Raw genomic sequence first — 18,963 nt, forward strand, 5'->3', positions numbered from 1 at the left:
CCTCATGAAAGCACAGAGCTCTTATAAGAAACTGAGAATATAGTTTTTGGGTTGGGGGTATTCCTTCACCCTTCTTTTCCCAATGCCAGCCTCACAAACACTGGGGCCACATGCCTTGGGACTTTATCATGGTAGATGACTCGGTTAACCAACACAGCGCTCCTCACAGTACGCCTGGAAGCAGGCTCAGCCTCCTTTGGTTCTCACCAAAGCTGCTTATGAACACAGCCGGGGCAGTGCGTTCTCCCGCATCTTATTACGGGCTCTAAATGGAGCCTGTAATGCTACATGCACCTTGCCTGGGGCCTGGCAGCTTACGGGCTCCCATCTGCATGTCTCCACTTTTGTCCCCGCTGCAAGGTGCCTGTGTTGCTGTCTGGCTCCCTGTGTCCCCACTGATGACAGTGACATCTAGAGAAACAGATGTCAGTTGTCAAAGACTGCCGCAGCGCTTGGGAAGCCTGGCAGTACACTGGCGACGAACACTGGATAGGCTGTGGGGGGGAAAAACACTTGTCACAGATTTTAAAAACGGTCTCAGTGTTTGGCCACGCGTTCCTTCGGTCACTAGGGATGGACCGCGTTTCCAAGGCCCTTCCATACTCAGGCGGGTGTCTCCGCGCAGCAGGAGTCTGCTGGAGGTGCCACGTGCACGTCCCCCGCCCCTTCAGGATCGCGTTCATTGCGTGTTGTGGGGGCGCTTTACGCCGGCAGCACTCAGTCTATCCGCCCCGTGCGTGGGTCGGTGACGTCACGCCCGGGTCCGCAGCCTCCAAGCACGCCCGCCTCCGGGTCCCCACCCGAGGGTAAGCGACACTGGCCTCCTTGCGGCGCCGGAGTCTGCCTTTATACCTGGCCGGCGAGGGGCGGGGCCAGCCGGCGGCGCGACGTGCTGACGTCAGGCCGGTGAAGGGCGGGGCGAGGGCGGCGGCGTGCGCTCCGGTACCTCAGTCGCCTCCTCGGCGTCATCCTCTTCTTTCGCGTCCTCGGGGCTCTTCTCCTCAGGGTCCCCTCCACAGAGTCCTGCGCCTCAGAGTCCCGTCCCGCCCTGCCCCTCGACCTCCCTCGGCTGCCCGCCGCCGCCATGGGCCCGCGCCCGCCGCGCCGCCGGGCCGAGGACAGCTGAGGCGCGGCGCGAAGATGGGCAAGGGTGGAGCAGGGCCCGAGAGCCAGCCGGAGCAGCCCGGGCGCCCCGCGCGCGCCCGCCCGCGCCGCCGCGGGGATGCCCGCGCCCGCCGCCGCGCCCTGAGCGCCTTTGTCTGCCGCCCGCAGCACCACTGGCCTCGGGGGCCCGCGCCGCGGCCGGGGGCGCGCCCATGAAGATGGAGCCGGGCCGGCCGGCCTCCCCCGCGGGCGGCCCGGGCCCCGACCCGGAGCCTGGCGGGCCCGGCGCGGCGTCCGCCCCCGCCCGGGGCCCGGGGCTCGGCCCGCAGGACCCCGCGGCCGGCGTGGATGCCGGGCGATCTCCGGGATGGGAGCGGCGGCCGCAGCGCGCGGGCGGGGACCCCGACCCCGACCCCGACCCCGACTCCGACCCTGACCTGGCCCTGCCGGAGCTCGGCCCGCTCTTTTCCTGGACGATGGAGCCAGAGGGTGACGGTCCCGCGCATAGCGCGTCCGTCCGCGCGCAGGACTTCAGCCGCAGCCATCACCTGAGGGGCGAGGTCGACTTCTTCCCCTCCTTCGCGGCGCCCGAGGTGGGCGATCCGGCCCTGGAGCTGGGTCCCGAGGACCCGAACGGGCCTTCTGACTTTAGCCAGACTCACCCCCTAACGAGCGAGCCTGCGGGGTGTCCGGAGGACAGCCCCCGCCTCCGAGCCGTGTTCGATGCCCTAGACGGGGATGGGGACGGCTTCGTGCGCATCGAGGACTTCGTCCAGTTCGCCACCGTCTACGGAGCGGAGCAGGTAACTCGCCGCGTGAGGGCCGGGCTCGCGCGTTGGTCGTGGAGTGCAGTGGAGGCCAGGGGTCCCGCTTCTCTTCTAAAGAATTCACCGCTTTTGCCCTCACCTCTAGCTGAATTCGCTGAAGCACGTCTTCCCCCTTTAAAGAGGTTTTATTCTCTGGAGTCAGTTTCTTTCCCTGCCATCCCAAGCCACACAACTGGATCTTTCCTAAATTGAGGGTAGCTCCTGGCCTGGGGACATGTCCCCTGTCTGCTGCATAGAAGTGCCCCCCGGATGCACAGGTGCCAGCAGGTCTCCCAACTGAGAGCCCAAGATCGGTTTGGCTGAAGTAATTCACTCCTGTCTGCAAAGGCTAGGCTGCACTTGCATGCTTAAGATCATATTAATAATCTATTTTGAGCACAGTTACTTCACCATCTATGGTTGACTTGTATTCTAGGTAGGTTCCTTGTTTGGGAGACAGTGAAGGCTAAAAATGTTCACTTTCTTACCTTCTGTGCCAAGGGAGAGGGATGAACCCTAGAGCACTGCGGTGAATACAGACTCCACAGAAGTCCATCAAGTCCACCTCCACTCTTGTAGGACAGGTTGAGGTGCTGGGCAGGTGACGGAATGCACAGGCAGAGGGTCCCGAGCCACTCCCAGGGCTGCGCTGCTCTGGGAGAAGGTGAGCTTCAAGGTCCAGGCCTTCCCCCATCTCAGCACTTACGAAAGTTCAGGTGGAGACAACAGCGTGGCTGTGTGTGTCCTGCTGTTGACCCAGATAGACACCACACAGGTGACAGGTGTTCTTTTAAATGCATTGTTCAGTGATGAGACATTCCAAAAGGCTGATGTGCTCGTGTTTGTGTTTAGTCGACTTTTCACACATGTGAATACTTGTGAAGTGGGCGTTCAGGTACGTGTGAGGTACACATGCGTGCTTCAGCCAAGAGGTAGAATGGACTCCCTGGTATGCAGGGTTCCGCAGAACATTAAGAACGTCTATAAGGATCTCTCTGCCCCTTGAGTATCCATGGTGTCCACTGAGCAGTCATGTAAAGAACTGGGTCATCCTGCGTCAGGGCTCCTTGTTGGGTTTTCATTCTGGACGTGTCCATATGGGTATCCTGAATGTTGACCTCTTGGTCAGTGTGACGCTTGTATGTAGCTCTGGTTTGAAGACATTGCCCAGGACAGGTCTCCCATCTCTTAGGCTAATGGGCAGAGAGAGAGACGTGTCCATTAGACCCTCTGTAAGTCTAATGAGAGAGATTAGCCTGGATTGTGATCGCTGGACAGTGTCTTGTATGGTTCGCATGGGTTGTGATCAGTGGTTCAGGGGTTTTGATGCTTTTCTTTGTTGCCCCCCAGCTGGAGAGCACCTTGGGCATCCTCAGTTGTTTTTCACTAGAACGATGTGTCTTCTCTCCAAACATACGCTTCCTCATCATACCCATCCAGCATGTTAGGGAATCGGCACATTTGTCCTTCTTCACCGTACTCTGACTTTGATGCAGTGCTTTATAGCTTATATGAAGCTCATTTGTGTTTTCCGTGGGTCATCAGCTTTTCTCTGAGGTGGTCATACGTGGAAGAGATTCATCCCATGGGTGAGAAACTGGAGGCCCATAAAAGCTAAGTGACTTTCCAAGGCCTCACATATTGTCAGTGTTGAAACAGGGACTAAGTCTTCCGCTCATGACATTTAGATGGCTCCCAAGTTCTTAGGTTTGGTGGCTCTAAACTTTAATCCCACAAAGTTTCATCTTATTGACTATCATAAAATCATTTTCATTTGGGAACCACCTTTTGTTGTGACATTCTTACTGATCACAGTGGGAAAAACTTTAGGTTGCTATTTGGGGCTGAGTTTTTTCTAAATATTATTCAGAGTAGAACTGAGTCGACATTCTTTGTTCTGGGAGCTCCTGGTGGAGTCTTCAGTTTGGGGGTGAATTCAAGATGACTCAGGACTTGGTGGGAGTGGGCTAGTGAGGGAGGTCTGCTGTGGCATCGCCCCCTCCGTCTGCTCCCAGGACTGCTGGGGAAGAAGCAGAGTTGGATGTGATCTGAGTACCGGACTTGGATGGACTTCCTGGGGTGGTGGAGGGCAGCTCTTGTTTAGGAGCAGATAATTAACACGTTAGTGAAAGGCTGGTTTTTGTGTGTATGGCAAAGAGTCGGACACGACTTAGCGACTGAACTGAACTGAAGCTTTGCTAGCCTTTATTATGACTCAGACTTCCTTTTCCAAGTCTGGTGTTAGAATACGGCAAAGAGAAGAAATATTCTTTGCTAGTGAAGTATTTTAGAGAAAAGTGAAGAATTCTACCTTGATCAGTATTTTTAATTTTCAAAAATGGAAAGTCTTGGACATAGCTAAGAATAGAGAGAAGTCTGGTGAAACCCTCTACCTGCCCCCAAGCTGTCACTCAGTTTCCGAAGTCCTGGTTCACTTGTAAACTCCCTGTTCCCCACCCCCAGATTACTTTTGAAGCACATACCTGACATATCATGTCACTCATAAATATTTCCGTGTATATCTCTAGAAGATAATTCTTTTTAAAACATAATTTTTTTAAACTGTAGGAACACACAGCAATAAAGACCATAAGTATTTGTACTTTCTACCTTGAGATTTCAAAATACGGAGCGCATGAGACGCTTAGGCTGGTCACGTTACTGTCCTTGATGATAGCAACTTGATTATTGTCAAACTGTCAAAGGTAGCACTTGCAGTATCTTTTATGTAATCTGTTTATGAAGGAAGCGTTTTGAATTATTTAAGTGGATTGTCTGAATTTTTAATAGAAGTAGTTCCCATTTATAATACAGATGGCTTTTGTATCGCTCTCTCGTTAGCAGTGTCATGGTGTATTTGGCTCTCATTACCTCATCTGGTGATAGATCAGGTGTGGTGTAATATGATACAGTGTTGGCAGGAATCGAAAGGAGAAAGAACTACAGCGGCGCTTTCTGGTTGTGTGTTCTTGACCAGGAATTTATAGTCACATGTGCCCAGGCACTGGTTGTCAAGTTGCAAGAGCTTATCTTTAAGGCCTCGAGCATCTCTGAAGATGCCTCGTGGACATGACCCTTTCATGGTGAAGGACAGATGCTTTTGTAGTTATCACCAACTTATCATAAAGAAGAAACTGTAAAACCAACTGTTCTGTAAAATAAGAGCACTGTGAGAAACGATTGGTTTCTTTCAGTGTTATCTTTCAAAGAAATTCATTACAATAGTAAAGGTCATTTTCACAGGCTAGCACTCACTTGGGCATTTAAACAGTCTGGGGTCCTTTCCAGAGAGCTCCGCACGCGGGAGCAGGAGCGCGCCTCAGTGACCTGGTGGGCCCTGCCTGTGCTCCTCGGCGAGGAGGCTGCCGGAGGCGGTGGCCACGCGGGCGTTGCCCGCTGCGCGATCCTCTTCAGCCTCCACCGGTGGGCTTGGAGCTCCCTGAGGGCGTTTGGCACACCTCTCAGTTGTTGCGCTGTCCTTTCCAGTCCTGGGCTTGGATTTGCGTGCGTGTGAGAATGAGCGTGTGTGCATGAGCAGGTGCACGTGGGAGCTGAGGGTGTGTGTGTATCTGGCTCTGTGTGTTGGAGGAATTGCTAAAAAGCAGATGATGTTCCTTTCTGTGCTTGGATAACAGGCAATTTTGTTAGGGTCTTAAAATTTTTTATGTTACAAAAGTAACACAGGCTTATTGTTTCTAAAAACTGGAAAATACAAAGTGATATAAAATCCAAACCAAAAAATGACCAATCCCACTAGCCTGAGAAAAACACCATTGGCATTTTAGTGCATTTTCTTCCAGACTGTTTTGTGTGCACGCATACATACACACGTAATTGTATAGAAGTACACAACTGAGATCCTGGTGGGGAGAAGCTAAATTATTTTTTTATAGATGTTCATTATTTACAAATATGAAACTAAATAAGACCAATAAGCAAAATATAAAAATAGGAATCACCTATAATCCCACCATCCAGAGATAACTCCTTAAGTATTTAATATATAATCAAAATATATGTAATGATGCTTCATTGTCCAAAAATGGTGTATTCCATGTCTGTTGTTCCGAACCTGCCTTTTGACCTGGTTTTTAAAATTGAAGATCTCAGATATATACGTTTGTCCTCAGTATGGGGGGTGGGGTGGGATTGGATCCAGGACTCCCCCATGTGGATATCAAAATCCACAGATGCTTCTAGTCCCTTGTATATAATGATGTGTTATTTGCATATAACCTATACACATCCTCCCATATACTTTGTTATTTTTTTGTTTTATAATTTTTTATTGAAGTATAGTTGACTTACAGTGTTCTTTTTGTTAATTTTTTGTTTGTTTTTTAATTTTTTTCCTCCCAGGTACTTTAAATCATCTCTGCTTTACTTATAATATTTAATTCAGTGTAAATGCTGCATAAATAGTTGTGAATACAATGTGAATGCTATGTAAATAGTTGATGCTGCTGCTGCTAAGTCGCTTCAGTTGTGTCCGACTGTGTGCGACCCCATAGTTGATGGCAGGTGGCAAATCCATGTTTTGGTTTTTGGAAGTTTCTGGATTTCTTTTCCCCCGCTGACGGTTTTTGATCCTCAGTTGGTTGAACCCGTGGCTGTGGAACACACTGATACGGAGGGCCAGCTATGCTTTAATGGAAGCTTAACTTGTCCCCAGGAGATTCAGAATCATGTGTGGTGTTTTCCCAGTGCAGGCTCTTACATGTAGGAAGAATTAAATTCCATGTGGACTACACTGACCAGGTTGTAAAGGGCACCAAGTTACGGGTTGCTTCCTTTTCAAACACTTACTTTATTTAAATTCTGGATTCAGGGTCCAAACATTAATTGAAATATCAGACAGAAGATTTGGATACCCACTGAAGACTGTTAGGTGGCCCTTAGAAGTACTTTTATGATAACTGCAAAGTCTCCACAGCCTAGGTTATCACCTTCTGATATAAATGAATAGTCGTATATAAATTGATTGTATGTATACCATGATTTTAACTGTAAAAGCTGTCCATGAGAAAAAAGTCTTTAAGGAAATATTAAAAATTATTTTTTCATTGTGTGAGTGTGTGTTGGGAAGTGGGGTGGTTTTATTTGAAGTATTGGCCAACTTTTCTGTTGTTACTTATTTTAGTTATTTTGAAAAGTAGTGCCTGTACCCGTACCATAAATTCAAACAGTGTAGAAAAGAATCTATTAAAGAAATTCATTCTCATATTTAGAAATAAAAATGTAAATAAACCCTAAAGACAAAATATTTGCCTGTTTACTTTGACTCTGTCAAGATTTTAGATCCATAAACAAAATACATCTAAACAAACCCAGATTTTCTAGTAAGCTTAAAAACTTTGTGAGACATTGAACATGTTCAGTTGCTTATTGAAGATGCATTGTTAATTTTTGCTGATATTTGGAGAAATACATATTGGAACACGCCTATGATCTTGAGGATTGGCACTGAGCTTACATCAACATGTGATGTGAGTAACCAGGAACTTCCTGGGAAAAGACCTGCACTGATTGCGTTGTTAGTTTGGAAGTTTGAGACTAGTCGACCCCATATACATCGATTGGTTCCATATCATGGTTAGGGAGGAAAAGAAATTTCTTCAGCAGGTACAGTTTTGTTTCTTTGTCTAAATGTGTAATAACTTGTTTTTGAAAAGTTGGTACTAATATTACTCTGGTTACAATCTCGAGGTGGCGTATTTTTCTCTGTTTCAAACCCAGCTCTAACGATAAGCCAGTGTCCTGTTTGTGCCCATCGGTCACCTGTCCTGGCTGCAGCAGGCCTGGAGTAGCCTGCTTCCTGCAGGGACATATTGTGGGCAAGGTGTCCCGGATGGATGCTCTAAATACCAGACAAACCAGAGGGCCAATGGCATTTTAGTGATACCAGCTGTAAACACCGGAAGCACTGTCACTCTGCGTTATTTTAAGCCCTTTTGCACACTGTCTGTATGTTGATCACTTGGGATTTCTAAAATTGCAGGTATTTTTTAGCTCTTTTCTTGAAATCTCAGCTATTTTTCTAATGGCCCATGTCTTCAGAAGGATTTAAGGATATACAACTCTTGTCATTCTAGTTTGTTAAATGATGTACTTTGCTTTTTCTTCTGTTAGATAAGTTTTTAAAAAACTTGGACAAAAAGCTTTAGAGTCTTCAGTCCCCACAGGTAAATAAATAGTCCTGCTGTAGCCAGAGCGCGCTTGCCCATTCACGTCCCTGTTCGGAGCGAGGGCTCCACAGTGTGGGGAACTCACCAGTGATGTTGCTGTCAGGGGCTTTCATGATTCATTGTTCTTTTTTATTTCACGCACTTTATTCTGACTTTTCTTTAAACAAGTTTAACCAGGTTAAAACCGAAGACTCCAGTTACGAATGATGTGGTGGCACCTGTTGGCTGAGCCTATTCGCAGTGGTTTATTTGTTGGGACCAGAGGCATTGCTCAGAACTGTAAAGTCGTTTACTGCTGTAAATCACTGGGTCAGTAAGCAGAACAGTGGCTTAGTACCTGCAGCACCTACGGTATTTTTCTCACTGTCACTAGAAATCCAGGGACGTTTATAAATCTTGTTTAGATTAAGCTTCTTGCCAGTGAACGGATTAATCATATATAGTTTATTTTAAAAATTTTATGATTTATTGAAATTGAAAAACATTTATTGAAGTATAGTTTACAGTGTTATGTTAATTTATTCTGTACAGCAAGATGACTCAGTATATACACATATACGCATATGTATACATACACACACGTGAAATGTAATTTTAGTTTAATTCATAGATTGCTTGAGCCGCAATAAAAGGAAGACTCTACACTGATGAGAGAGATTAGCATTTCCTTTGAAAGCCTACTAAAGTACCTGTAAATCCTTCAGCCAGTTCGGGTATTTTTCTCACTTGACGAATGGAAGAGATGCCGGAGCTGTGAGTTGCAGGAGAGACCTGAGCCGAGGGTGGCTGGGCTCCTGGCTCTGGCCGAGCTGATGGCTGGCTCTGCCAGGCCCCTGGTGGACCCCTGGCCACACCCATGCAGAAGTGCAGTCTTTGTCTGGGAGAAGCGGGAGGAGGCCCAGCTGGCCCAGGGCACCCCTCTGCCCGCAGTGTTCTGGAGTAGAAGCTCTCGAGAAGATATCGAGACTCTTGGGACTTCCCTGGGGTCCAGTGGTTAAGACTTTGCCTTCCGTTGCAGGGGCTGTGGGTTCCATCCCTGGCTGAGGAGCCACATGCCACATTCTTCTGGGCCAGAAAACCAAAGCGTAAAACAGAAACAGTGTTGTACCAAGTTCAATGAGGACTTTAAGAGTGGTCTACACACGGGAGGGAGGTTCAAGAGGGAGGGGCCATATGCATACATGTGGCTGATTGATGTTGATGTATGTGTTAAAAACGCAATATTGTGAAGCAGTTATCCTCCAATTAAATTTATTTTTTAAAAAGTGGCCTGCGCATGCACACAAATCTTAAAAACTCTTAAAAGTCAAAGGGAAAGGAGACCAAAAACTGATAGAAAAATGAACAGAAGACATGAAGACATTCACAGAATATATACAGATGGCCCTCAAATATATGAGAAGATGCTCAGCTTCACATATGATAGAAGAAATGAAAATTAAAATTGCTGGGGCAGTTTCTCACTTGTGGCAAATATGTGAAGCTTGAGCACATCATGTGAGGCCCTCAGAAAGCAGGCAACCTCTAGTATAGCTGTGGGGGTGCAGGGTGGCCCAGTCCTCATGTGGGGAGCTAAGCAGTGTCCGTGTGCACACTTGTCCTGCGTGGCAGAGTCCCACTTCCTGTCATTTACCCCGAGCTTGTGCCTCGGGGTACAGATGGCAAACCACCAGATGCACGGGGCGGTTCATCGCAGCGCTGTCTGTGATGTGAAATGGAAACAGCCGAGACGTCCATCCAGGATGAGTGAGCCAAGGCGCATCCCCTTAGCAGAGAACTGCACGACTGCAGAAATAAAAGAGGGAGGTTCCTGTGAGCTGCCAGAGTTGTTTCTCAGATACATTAAGTGAGAACAAGTACAAGTTAATACGCATAATATGGGGCTTCCCTGGGGGCTCAGTGGTGAAGAATCCACCTGCCAGTGCAGAAGATGTGTGTTCGACCCCTGATCTGGAAGATCCCACGTGCTGAGGAGCAGCTAAGCCTGTGCGCTGCAACTCCCGAGCCTGCGCTCCAGGGCCCAGGAGCCCTCGTGCTCCGCAGCAAGAGAAGCCACCGCGGTGAGAAGCCCTCAGGTTTTTAAGGAATGTGTATGTATTTGCTTCTCTTTGCAGAAAGAAACCTAGAAAGGATAGACTAGAAACTAATGAACTTATCCAAGTAGGTGGGGGCAGGGGGTGAGGGATCTGGGTGGGACTGAAACTTATCTGAGTATGCCTTTTTATATAATTCTGACTTTCTGAGTCATATAAATAAATATTCTACATCTGGAAAAAATACAACAGCATTGATAGAAGAAAACAATTGAATTTAAATGGAAGCAAATGAACCTAGAAGTATCAGTATATTGAATTATTATTAATAACATAACCACATAGGAAAGCGTAATTCCAGTCACACACAGTAGTACTCTGTATTCCTTTAGTGGGATATAGTCAGAAGAGAAAAAAGAATGACGGAGAAACGTACTACAAATTAGGTTAGTTGTTGACAGGTTGGGGTAGTTCTGAACTGACTCTGGCCGTGTTTTAGGGTGGAGCAAGTGAGCACCTGTCCTGGTGTTGGGAACCAGGGTTTTCTGGGAGAAAGGAGGTGAAATGTGGTGGGAAAGAGGTGGGGAAGGATTGATGTCTGGGGATCCAGATTGGAGGGATCAGTGTGAATGCGTGGTGAACACACGCTCCTGAGAGGGCCTGGGGCAGTGACACCCCAGGAGGACTGAGTACGTCTGCTCCCTAGATCCTGGCTGCCAAACACCATTTTTCACTAAAGGGATCTGGGATCCTTGGAGAAGTATTCCAGACTCTGGGCAGGGGAAATTCAGTGTGAGGCTGGATTATCTTGTACCAGAAACCAAGGAAGTGATCAAAAATTGATGGGGACGTGTCAGAAAAAGAGCAGCCTGAATGGGTTCCTAATGGACAGATCTGGGCATTTTGAGCACAGAAAAGAATGACAATAATGGATACAGTGAATCTAGGGAGTCCACGACGGCACAGTGAGCGGAAGTCAGAGCGGTGCTCCAGAGGGGTGCGTGGGCCTGCTGATGGACACCTGCCAGTCCCAGTAGTCTGGAAGATTAGACATTCACCAGGGGAATAGCCGATTCAGGCAAGATCATCAGTGGCTGTCAGAAAGCATCGTGTGAGCGATTGTCTGGTGGGGCGAGGGTAAATCCTCACACAGACTGAAGTGTCTGCAGAGACGACTGCTCACAGAGGGGAGAAAGTTCTTTACCCTAGAGGAGTCCGGCCCCTCCGCCTTGAGCAGACAGTCAAACTCAGACCCGCTTAGACTGTGTGCCCCTCCCTGGGACCAGTGAGAGGGACAGCATTCTTGCCAAAAATGTTTGAATTGAGTCAGGTAATGAGCATCAGAGCCATCGTCTAGGGCATCTACGTGACAGCTGCTTGTGCTGCAGTCAGTCGTGTCCGACTCTGTGACCCCATGACCTGTAGCCCAGCAGGCTCCTCTGCATGATTCTCCAACCAAGAGTACTGGGGTGGGTGGTCATTCCCTTCTCCGGGGGATCTTTCCGCCCCAAGGACTGAACCCATGTCTCTTGTGTTTCCTGCACCTCTGAGCCACCAGGGAAGCCCACAGGACAGCTGCCTGAGCCCTTCAAGTGTCCATGTTCTAGACAAGGTGTCCTAAACAGGGAGAACTGTGTTGGAGAAGACTAAGGGATCATGACCATAAAGCCTGTCGTTGACTGCATGCTGGAGTAAAAGAAAATGAAAACACCAAGGCCATTATTGGGACGATTGGGAAAGTTTTGAGTGTAGATGTAACACTTGCTAGTAACAGTGTTCAATTCCTTGGGGTCATAATAGTGTTGAATTGTGGGGGAGAAGGGTCCTTGGTGCCAGGAGGTACAGGCGGAAATGATCAGGCGGGTATCTGGATGTCGGGCCGACTCTCAGTGGTGCCACCGGAAGAGCACAGGGGTGTAGAAAGAGACAGAGAGCAACCGTGAGAAGACGCCAATCACTGCTGACCCTGGGGAGGGGGGGCAGGTGTTACTTGAACTTTCTCGACAAGCTCGGCGTATTGCAAACTACAAACGGAAAATCCAGTGTGGGAAGTTCGTTGATGATAACCTGCACTTCGTCTCGTGGGAAAGTTGGATTGTGTGGCTTTCACCAATCCTTAAAACAAGCAACAAAAAGAAACAAAAAACTCCTGAATTTCCAAACAAGTGGAAGCAACATTATACCTGCGCAGACAGGTTTTCCTTCTTACTGACCCTACCCCCATGCTGTCATTTGGGGTATCAGGTGACACCTCTCTTTGACACAGTGGTTGAAATGGGAAATTAAGGGACTTCCCTGGGGTTCTGCACGCCCAGGGCAGGGAGCCCGGATTCGATCCCTGTTTGGGGAGCTAAGATCTTATCTCTTCCACCTGAGAGTTTGAATGCCAGGACTAAAAGATTCTGCATGGGGCAACAAAGGCCTGACGCAGCCAGGTAAATTTAAAGAAAGAAATGGGAAACTAAAATTCCTTTTAAACTAGGAATAGCTGTATGATAAAACCGCATATATATATGTATATACACGTGTGTGTTCAGTAATTCAGTCATGTCCGACTCTTTGCAACCCGATGGACTACGGCCTTCGAGTCTCCTGTCTATAGAGTCCTCCAGGCAAGAATACTGGAGTGGCTTGCTATTTCCTCTTCCAGGGGATCTTCCTGATCCAGGTATTGAACTGCATCCCCTGCATTGGCAGGCAGGGTCTCACCGCGGCACCACCTGGGAAGCCCCGTGTATACAGTTGGCTGTGCTGGGTCTTCGCTGCAGCCCGCGGGGGCGCCTTCTGCTGGTGTATGGGCGGGGCACGGCTGTAGAGCCCGCGGGCTTCAGTTGTTGTAACCCGCAGGCTTAGTTGCCCGATCAGGGATCAGACCCACGTCCCCAACACTGGAGGGCGGATTCTTAGCCACTGGAGCACCAGGGAAGTCCCCCATATTCTTATTTATCAAGAGATTCCACTCCCCAAAGGGACGCGAACATCTCGTTCACCCACAGGTTCCCTCAGAGAGAGCCCCTTCCGCCGAGCTCTCTCTGCAGCGGGGTCAACCCATGTTTGAACACCTGTGTGGAAGGAGCTTAGAAATGCTCAGGGACCCGAAAATAACTTCCTGTTTTGGGGTAGTTTTATGTATATTCTGCTTTGTGTTTTGTTATGGAAATGGCTGGGTGCTGCTGTGGAGCGTGTGTGTACACACGACGGAAGCTGTGCGAGGCAGTCCTGAGGCTCGTTCACCGTGGGTTTAGGTATCAACACAGTGCAGCGACGTGGACTTGTGTGGGGCTGGTGTAAGCCACAGAGCTGCCTGTTCTCATTGCTGGAGTGTAGGAAGCCTTGAAAGGCGGTACAGTGTATGTGGTGACCTTAAGTGATGGTCGGGAGTCTCCGTGTGTGTGTGTGTGTGTGTGTGTGTGTGTGTGTGTGTGTAGGCTGTTGACGCCTTAGACCACTGATGCATCAGTTGTCTCAGCCCCTGCATGTTGTTCAGTGTTAGTCAGTACCAAAGAGCCTTTGTTTGTGCGGGTTATTTCTATTGGTCTTTGCTGTATTAGAAACTGAACCTTAAAAAAAAAAATACTGTGTCTTTTTATTAATTCACTGAAAAATAATCCATTACATGTTTGCATTACTGACATATTTTGGAAAAAAGACTGCTTTCTAAAATAGTGAGAGAGTGGCGTTGTTTAACATTGTGGCAAGTCTCCTAAATGTCTGGCTCGATTGGAGAGAGCTGGTTTCTTTAATATCTGCTTCTGTGAGCCGTCTGTCGTGTCATGTAGCTGCTGGAAAACTCCGCGGCCCATCTCAGAGGAGGTCTGAGGGGTGAGGGGAAGGGGTGTCCCAGAGTGCCCAGACTGCCTCCCTTCTCAGACCCTGGGGTCCCGCGGCCTCTGGGCCACCGGCTGAGAACAGCTGTCGCACCTGCGCTCCTGAAGTGGCTGTGTTGTGGCCTCATGGCCAGGTTTACATGCCCAGAGTCACCGGTAGGTTCCGAGGACCTGGGCTGCTGGGCCCCCGGCGTCTGCTCGGTCTGGTCTGAGCGGGCCCGCCCTGTACCCGTTCCTGGCAGCGCTGCCGGGCTCGGCCCTGGGGTCATGTTTGCAGAGCCACCTCCTGGGGGTTCTGAAAATACTTGCCTCCCTTTAAAGACCACCCCACCCCAGGCGTATCTTAATCTCCCTCTTTTCCTCCCTGCTGGGTTTATCCTGACACTGGTTTTCCCCATGTCTACTTGGGGTGCAGTGGGGAGGCTTCGGGGCTGCCCTCCGCCCTCGCTGCTCCGTCTGGTAGGAGAGCCCAGAGGCAGGATGCCGGCCGAGAGGTCCGTCCACGTGGCCGGCTCCTCCTGACACGTCCCCGCTGCCTTCGGTGCAGCTTGCCGTGTGTGTCTGGTCCTTACTTTAATTCCATCTTTCCGTTTGGGCGTTTTGTGCCGCTGTGGTTTCCAAAGGCTGATAGTGTGTCCCGCACTCTCCTACCCCCACCCCCCGCCCCGCACCCGGCTCCTCACCGTTCGCTCTACGGTGGTGTTTCCCCATTCCAGGTTCTTTTTATCGCCATCTCCTCGCGGGAGTTGTACCCACACGTTTCCCCTCTGTCTGCCCCACTCTTGTCAGTGCAGTTAGCCGCAGCCTTCCTGAGTGGCCATCTGGCTTTGTCTAATCTTGACTGCAGGCCTTTCCCACGGCTGGCCCGATGGTGAGCTGTGACCGCACCTCCCTCTGATGCAGCTCTCTGCTTTTGCTGGAGTTAGTGATCACGTTGCGCTTCCCTTTGCTGTTTTTCTGCACACCTGTCAGCCGTCCCTTCTAGCTTGTCTGCTTGGACCTCATTGTCTGCTCACCCCTTGGGGCTCACCTCCCACCTCCGGGAGCACCTGTGGCTGCGTCTCCCGAGTTAGCGCCCGGGCCTGGGCTCCCCAGGCAGACTCTGAGCCAGGCCTCGCTTCCGGGGATGGGTGGCGCCGGGGCTGGCCACTGGGGTCGGCCTGGCATCGCGGCTGCGCTCCCGGGGCTGCGCTCCCTGGCGTGTCTGTGTCCTCCACTGTGAGCCCCTGCTTGCTGGCCCCTGCGCATCTTGCCGAGCCCCGGGGCCTCGCTTCTGGAGCCCAAGTTCCCTGGGCCTCAGGAGGGCTCCCGCACTCCTGTTTAACTCCGCTTAGCCCCCCTCTCTCCTCCATGCACCTGGCAGGACGGCTCAGGCGCCAGCCTTTCTGTCTGCTCCGCTGCCGTCTGGTGACCAGGGCGGAGTGGGGTGTGCGGCTACCTGCGGGAAGTCTGGGTTCACAGGTGATTTGGTTTAGCCTTTCTCACCTGTGTTTCGTGTGTGTGTGAAAGTTTTGATGTGTTGACAAAGTCCACAAACATGAACTTGGGTTGTTGGCAGCTTAGAAGATTCCACTGTGTTGCTGTGCTGTGGTGAGTGACGTTTGGGAGAGAAGCCGCCGCATCCCCAGCCACACAGGTCACTTTGCGTTTACCCGACTGCTGAAGGAGACCGAGTTTTGTGCTGGCAAAGCGGAGGCTACTGCCTTGCGCTCGGAGTCGCAGCCATTTGAGGAGGTTCACCCGGGCTTGCTGTGTATTCCAGGGCTCTGCCGCAGGGTCCAGAGCAGGTCCCGAAGGGAGGAGCAGACAGTCCCTGCCTGTGCTTCCAGAAACGCCTCCCTGTTTATCCAGGACATTCCTGTGGCCGATTGTGGCCAGCGGGAGTCATCCACGGGACCTCAGGAAAGCAGCAGGGTTGAGGCTCCTGGGGGCGGAGATGTGAATAGGGGGTGTGGGGGCCGGAGGCTGGGGCCTGGCGAGACACCCCGCCTGCTCCAGGCCTCTGTCCAGGGGAGGGTCTGGCGTTGCCTGGTCCGCAGGTGCCGTGCGCAGTGGGTAGGTCAGGTGTGGTCCTGACCCCGGGCAGGGAGGGCGTCTGCTCTGCAGCTGCGGCGCACGGGCTCCTCACCGCAGGGGCTGCAGCAGTGGCAGCGCACCGGGCCAGCTGCTCCGTGCGTGTGGGACTGCCCCAGATCGGGGATCGAGCGCGCATCCCCTGCATCGCCAGGCGCACTCTGTACCGCCTGAGCCCCCAGGGGAGCCGCGGTTTATTCTTGCTGCTCTTTTCTTCTTTTGAGGTGACCTTTGTCATGAGGTGAAGGGTCGAGAGGGGAGCGTTCCCGGTGGAGCCCAGCCCGGGGAGAGGCGCGCGCGGGAGGATGGGGGGCGCTTGAGGGGATGCGGAGCCGCGACAGTGAGGGGGACTGGGCCGGGGCTCGAGGGCTGCGGCCACCTTGAGGTGCCTTTAGTGCGGGCGTGGGGGGGGTCGGGGGGGAGGGTGCCAGGGAGTTTACGAGAGCAGGGTCGGGAATGAGACTGGCGCGTCCAGAAGGTGGTTGGGGGTACAGAGGACAGGGTGGATGGAGAGGCCCCAGGGGCCGGGCCGTGGACCCCCCGGTGCTCGAGGAGTGGAGTGGAGCGGGGGAGGCGGGGGCGAGAAGAGGCCGCCGGGGGCAGAGATGTGCCTGCCCCCACTGAAGGGTACGGCCGTGTCCGTGGGTGTCAGGCCGGGCAAGGGAAGGTCTGAGGGGTCAGCAGGTAGAAGCCCGTCCCAGAGCCCGGCTCCAGGAATGAGTCCGGGGCGTCACCTCGTGGGAGCGGCCCTGGCAGGTGACCCTCTGCAGTGTCCCAAGCCCCCGCTTGTCTGTGCTGCTGGCTGGCCGTGCCCCCGTCCCTCCGCCGTCCCCCCGGGCCCACCGGCCCCTGCCTCTCTGTTGGCCAGTGTGCTTGCCCAGGCCGGGTCAGAGTGACGGGTGCTCAGGGAGGCGCTGAGGGGCACCCAGTTTGAATTAAAGTGGTTCCCCCCCAGGAGACTTTGTCGCTCTTTTTTCTTGTGGAGGCCCCACTGTCTGCCGAGGAGCCGTGGCCGCCCGCGCTTTGCAGGAGTGCCTGGCCCTCCCGGCCAGCCCTGCTTTCCCGGGATAGCGCCCAGGCAGTTGGGAGGAGACCCCTTGCTGGGCCGTCAGGGAGCAGCCGAGGCTGAAGCAGGGTGAGCACAGGGCTGTGCTTCTGGCTGCTTCTGCGGGGCTGGAGGGACCCTCTGGGCTCCGCCACTGCTTCTCAGGCTGGGGCAGGGGCTGCCCCCTCCGCCCTCCTTCACCCCTCTCCTTTTTCCACTCGTTTGCGGTTGTGTTTCATTCCAGCTTGAATTAAAGCTGGAATGAAGCTGAGTGGGTTGGTCTACTTTACTAAAATCCAGGACTGACTTTTTGCTGTAGCAAACAAAAGGCCCTTTTATGAGAAAGTCTGTCCTTATCACCGTTGATTCACTGGCTGGTGAGGAGAGAAGAGCCACAGTCGTCAGACATGTTCCTCTTGGTGATTTTATTTTTAAAAACCGCCTTCGAGGAGCCTGCCTTCTGAGGAGTTTTGCAAGAAGGACTGCTTCGTGGGGCTTAATCCCCATTTGGAGGAACATTTGGCTTTCTCTTTTGCACTGAGAACTTTCTCATGGGAGGGGTCTTCGCATTTGTGACCCGTGAAGCAAGAACCTGTTCTCAGGTTGGTATTGCCCTTAAAGCAGTAGTGAGATAATGTTTATTTGCATAAATAAAACATGCAAATAAAGGAGAAAACAAAAATCCCATCTGGCGTTGTGAATCATTTTAACCTTCCAGGCTTTAAATCGTCGTTTCTGTAAGAGAGAGAAATATTAATAAAACCAGAGTCACAATTAACTTACAATGTCAAGTCAGTCTGTTTCCTCGGAATCTCAGGGTCAGTAGACTTGCTTCTGACGTGGTTTTACTGCCCACTTTTCGATCATATGATTGAATGTCCTAGACTTATTCGATCAGTCCTGTCTTTGGTATTTTAGGTTTTCGTTTTCCTGCTGTTGAAAGCTTTCTCCTAGCTGAATCTCCCCGTGCAGTCTTTGTTGTGTCTCTAAGTTTAAGTCTTAAGAATGGAATTGCTGGGGAAATGTGCACATAGCTTACACTGTTTTTTAGATTTGTTTCTTTACAGTATCTTCTGAACACGTATCACCAATCTGATGTAACAACAGTGGTGTGTCAGTGTAGTTTTACCCTAGGAGTATATCTGACCTGATGTTTCTCTTACTGAAAGTGTTAGTGACAGAAGTGTCTTTTGAGTGTGTGTCCTCTGTGTCATAGTGAGGGCTGGCCGGCCTCTGTTTCTTATCCTGTGATGTGGGCGCCTGTGGAGCTGTAAAACGTTATGAGTTTACGTCTGTAGACTTCCTTTGTTTTGTAGTATTAGCCCTTCTTAACTTGTTTCAGATGGACCCAGCAGTCTGTATCTTTAAGGGATAAATACTGTCTTTGTTTTGGTTTAGCATTCTGCGTTTAAAGAGCAAAGTGCTGAAGATGAAGACAGAGGTGAACGGGATGATAGCGGACAGAATGAGAGCCTGAAGAATTTCATTTTGTGCTGACTCAGTCGAATGATCTCTTGATCATTAAAAAAAAACAACTGTGATAACCATGGCCATTAGGCCAGTTCTACAGTTAGCTTTTTTCAGCTCCAAGACTTAATGGCCAGCAGTTTAGAGCTCCTGGAGCTTTTCAGTCCTCTCAAGACTTCTCTTCGGTCATGCCACAGTCTAGGCGTCACTTTTAGGTTTAAACAAATCTCGAAACAGAACGGAACTACTGAAACCCAACCGCAGCCTCCGTGGGCATGGCTGCTCCTGGGCTGGCCTGGGGCTGGGGAGTGCGTGCTGGAGGCCTTGTCCCCGCCAGGTGCTGGCCCAGAGGCCCGAGTCCCCACGACCGTCGGCCCCTGTGCTGGGTTTCTTGCAGGGAAGCAGTTCTGCCAGGAGACCCGA

The 18,963-nt window shown here is 51.1% G+C and overlaps 1 protein-coding gene across 1 annotated transcript in view; it reads left to right on the forward strand.

Moving 5' to 3' along the window:
- Nucleotides 1,466-18,963, forward strand: part of RAB11FIP3 (RAB11 family interacting protein 3) — a 58,240-nt gene continuing 40,742 nt past the window's right edge. Inside the window, exon 1 of the mRNA XM_018040630.1 lies at nt 1,466-1,907. Within this exon, the coding sequence (XP_017896119.1) occupies nt 1,581-1,907 (327 nt within the window). The 5' untranslated portion in view covers nt 1,466-1,580. The remainder of the gene's footprint in view (nt 1,908-18,963) is intronic.

The sequence above is a fragment of the Capra hircus genome, chromosome 25, assembly GCF_001704415.2.
Source record: "Capra hircus breed San Clemente chromosome 25, ASM170441v1, whole genome shotgun sequence".
Classification (NCBI taxonomy): domain Eukaryota; kingdom Metazoa; phylum Chordata; class Mammalia; order Artiodactyla; family Bovidae; genus Capra; species Capra hircus.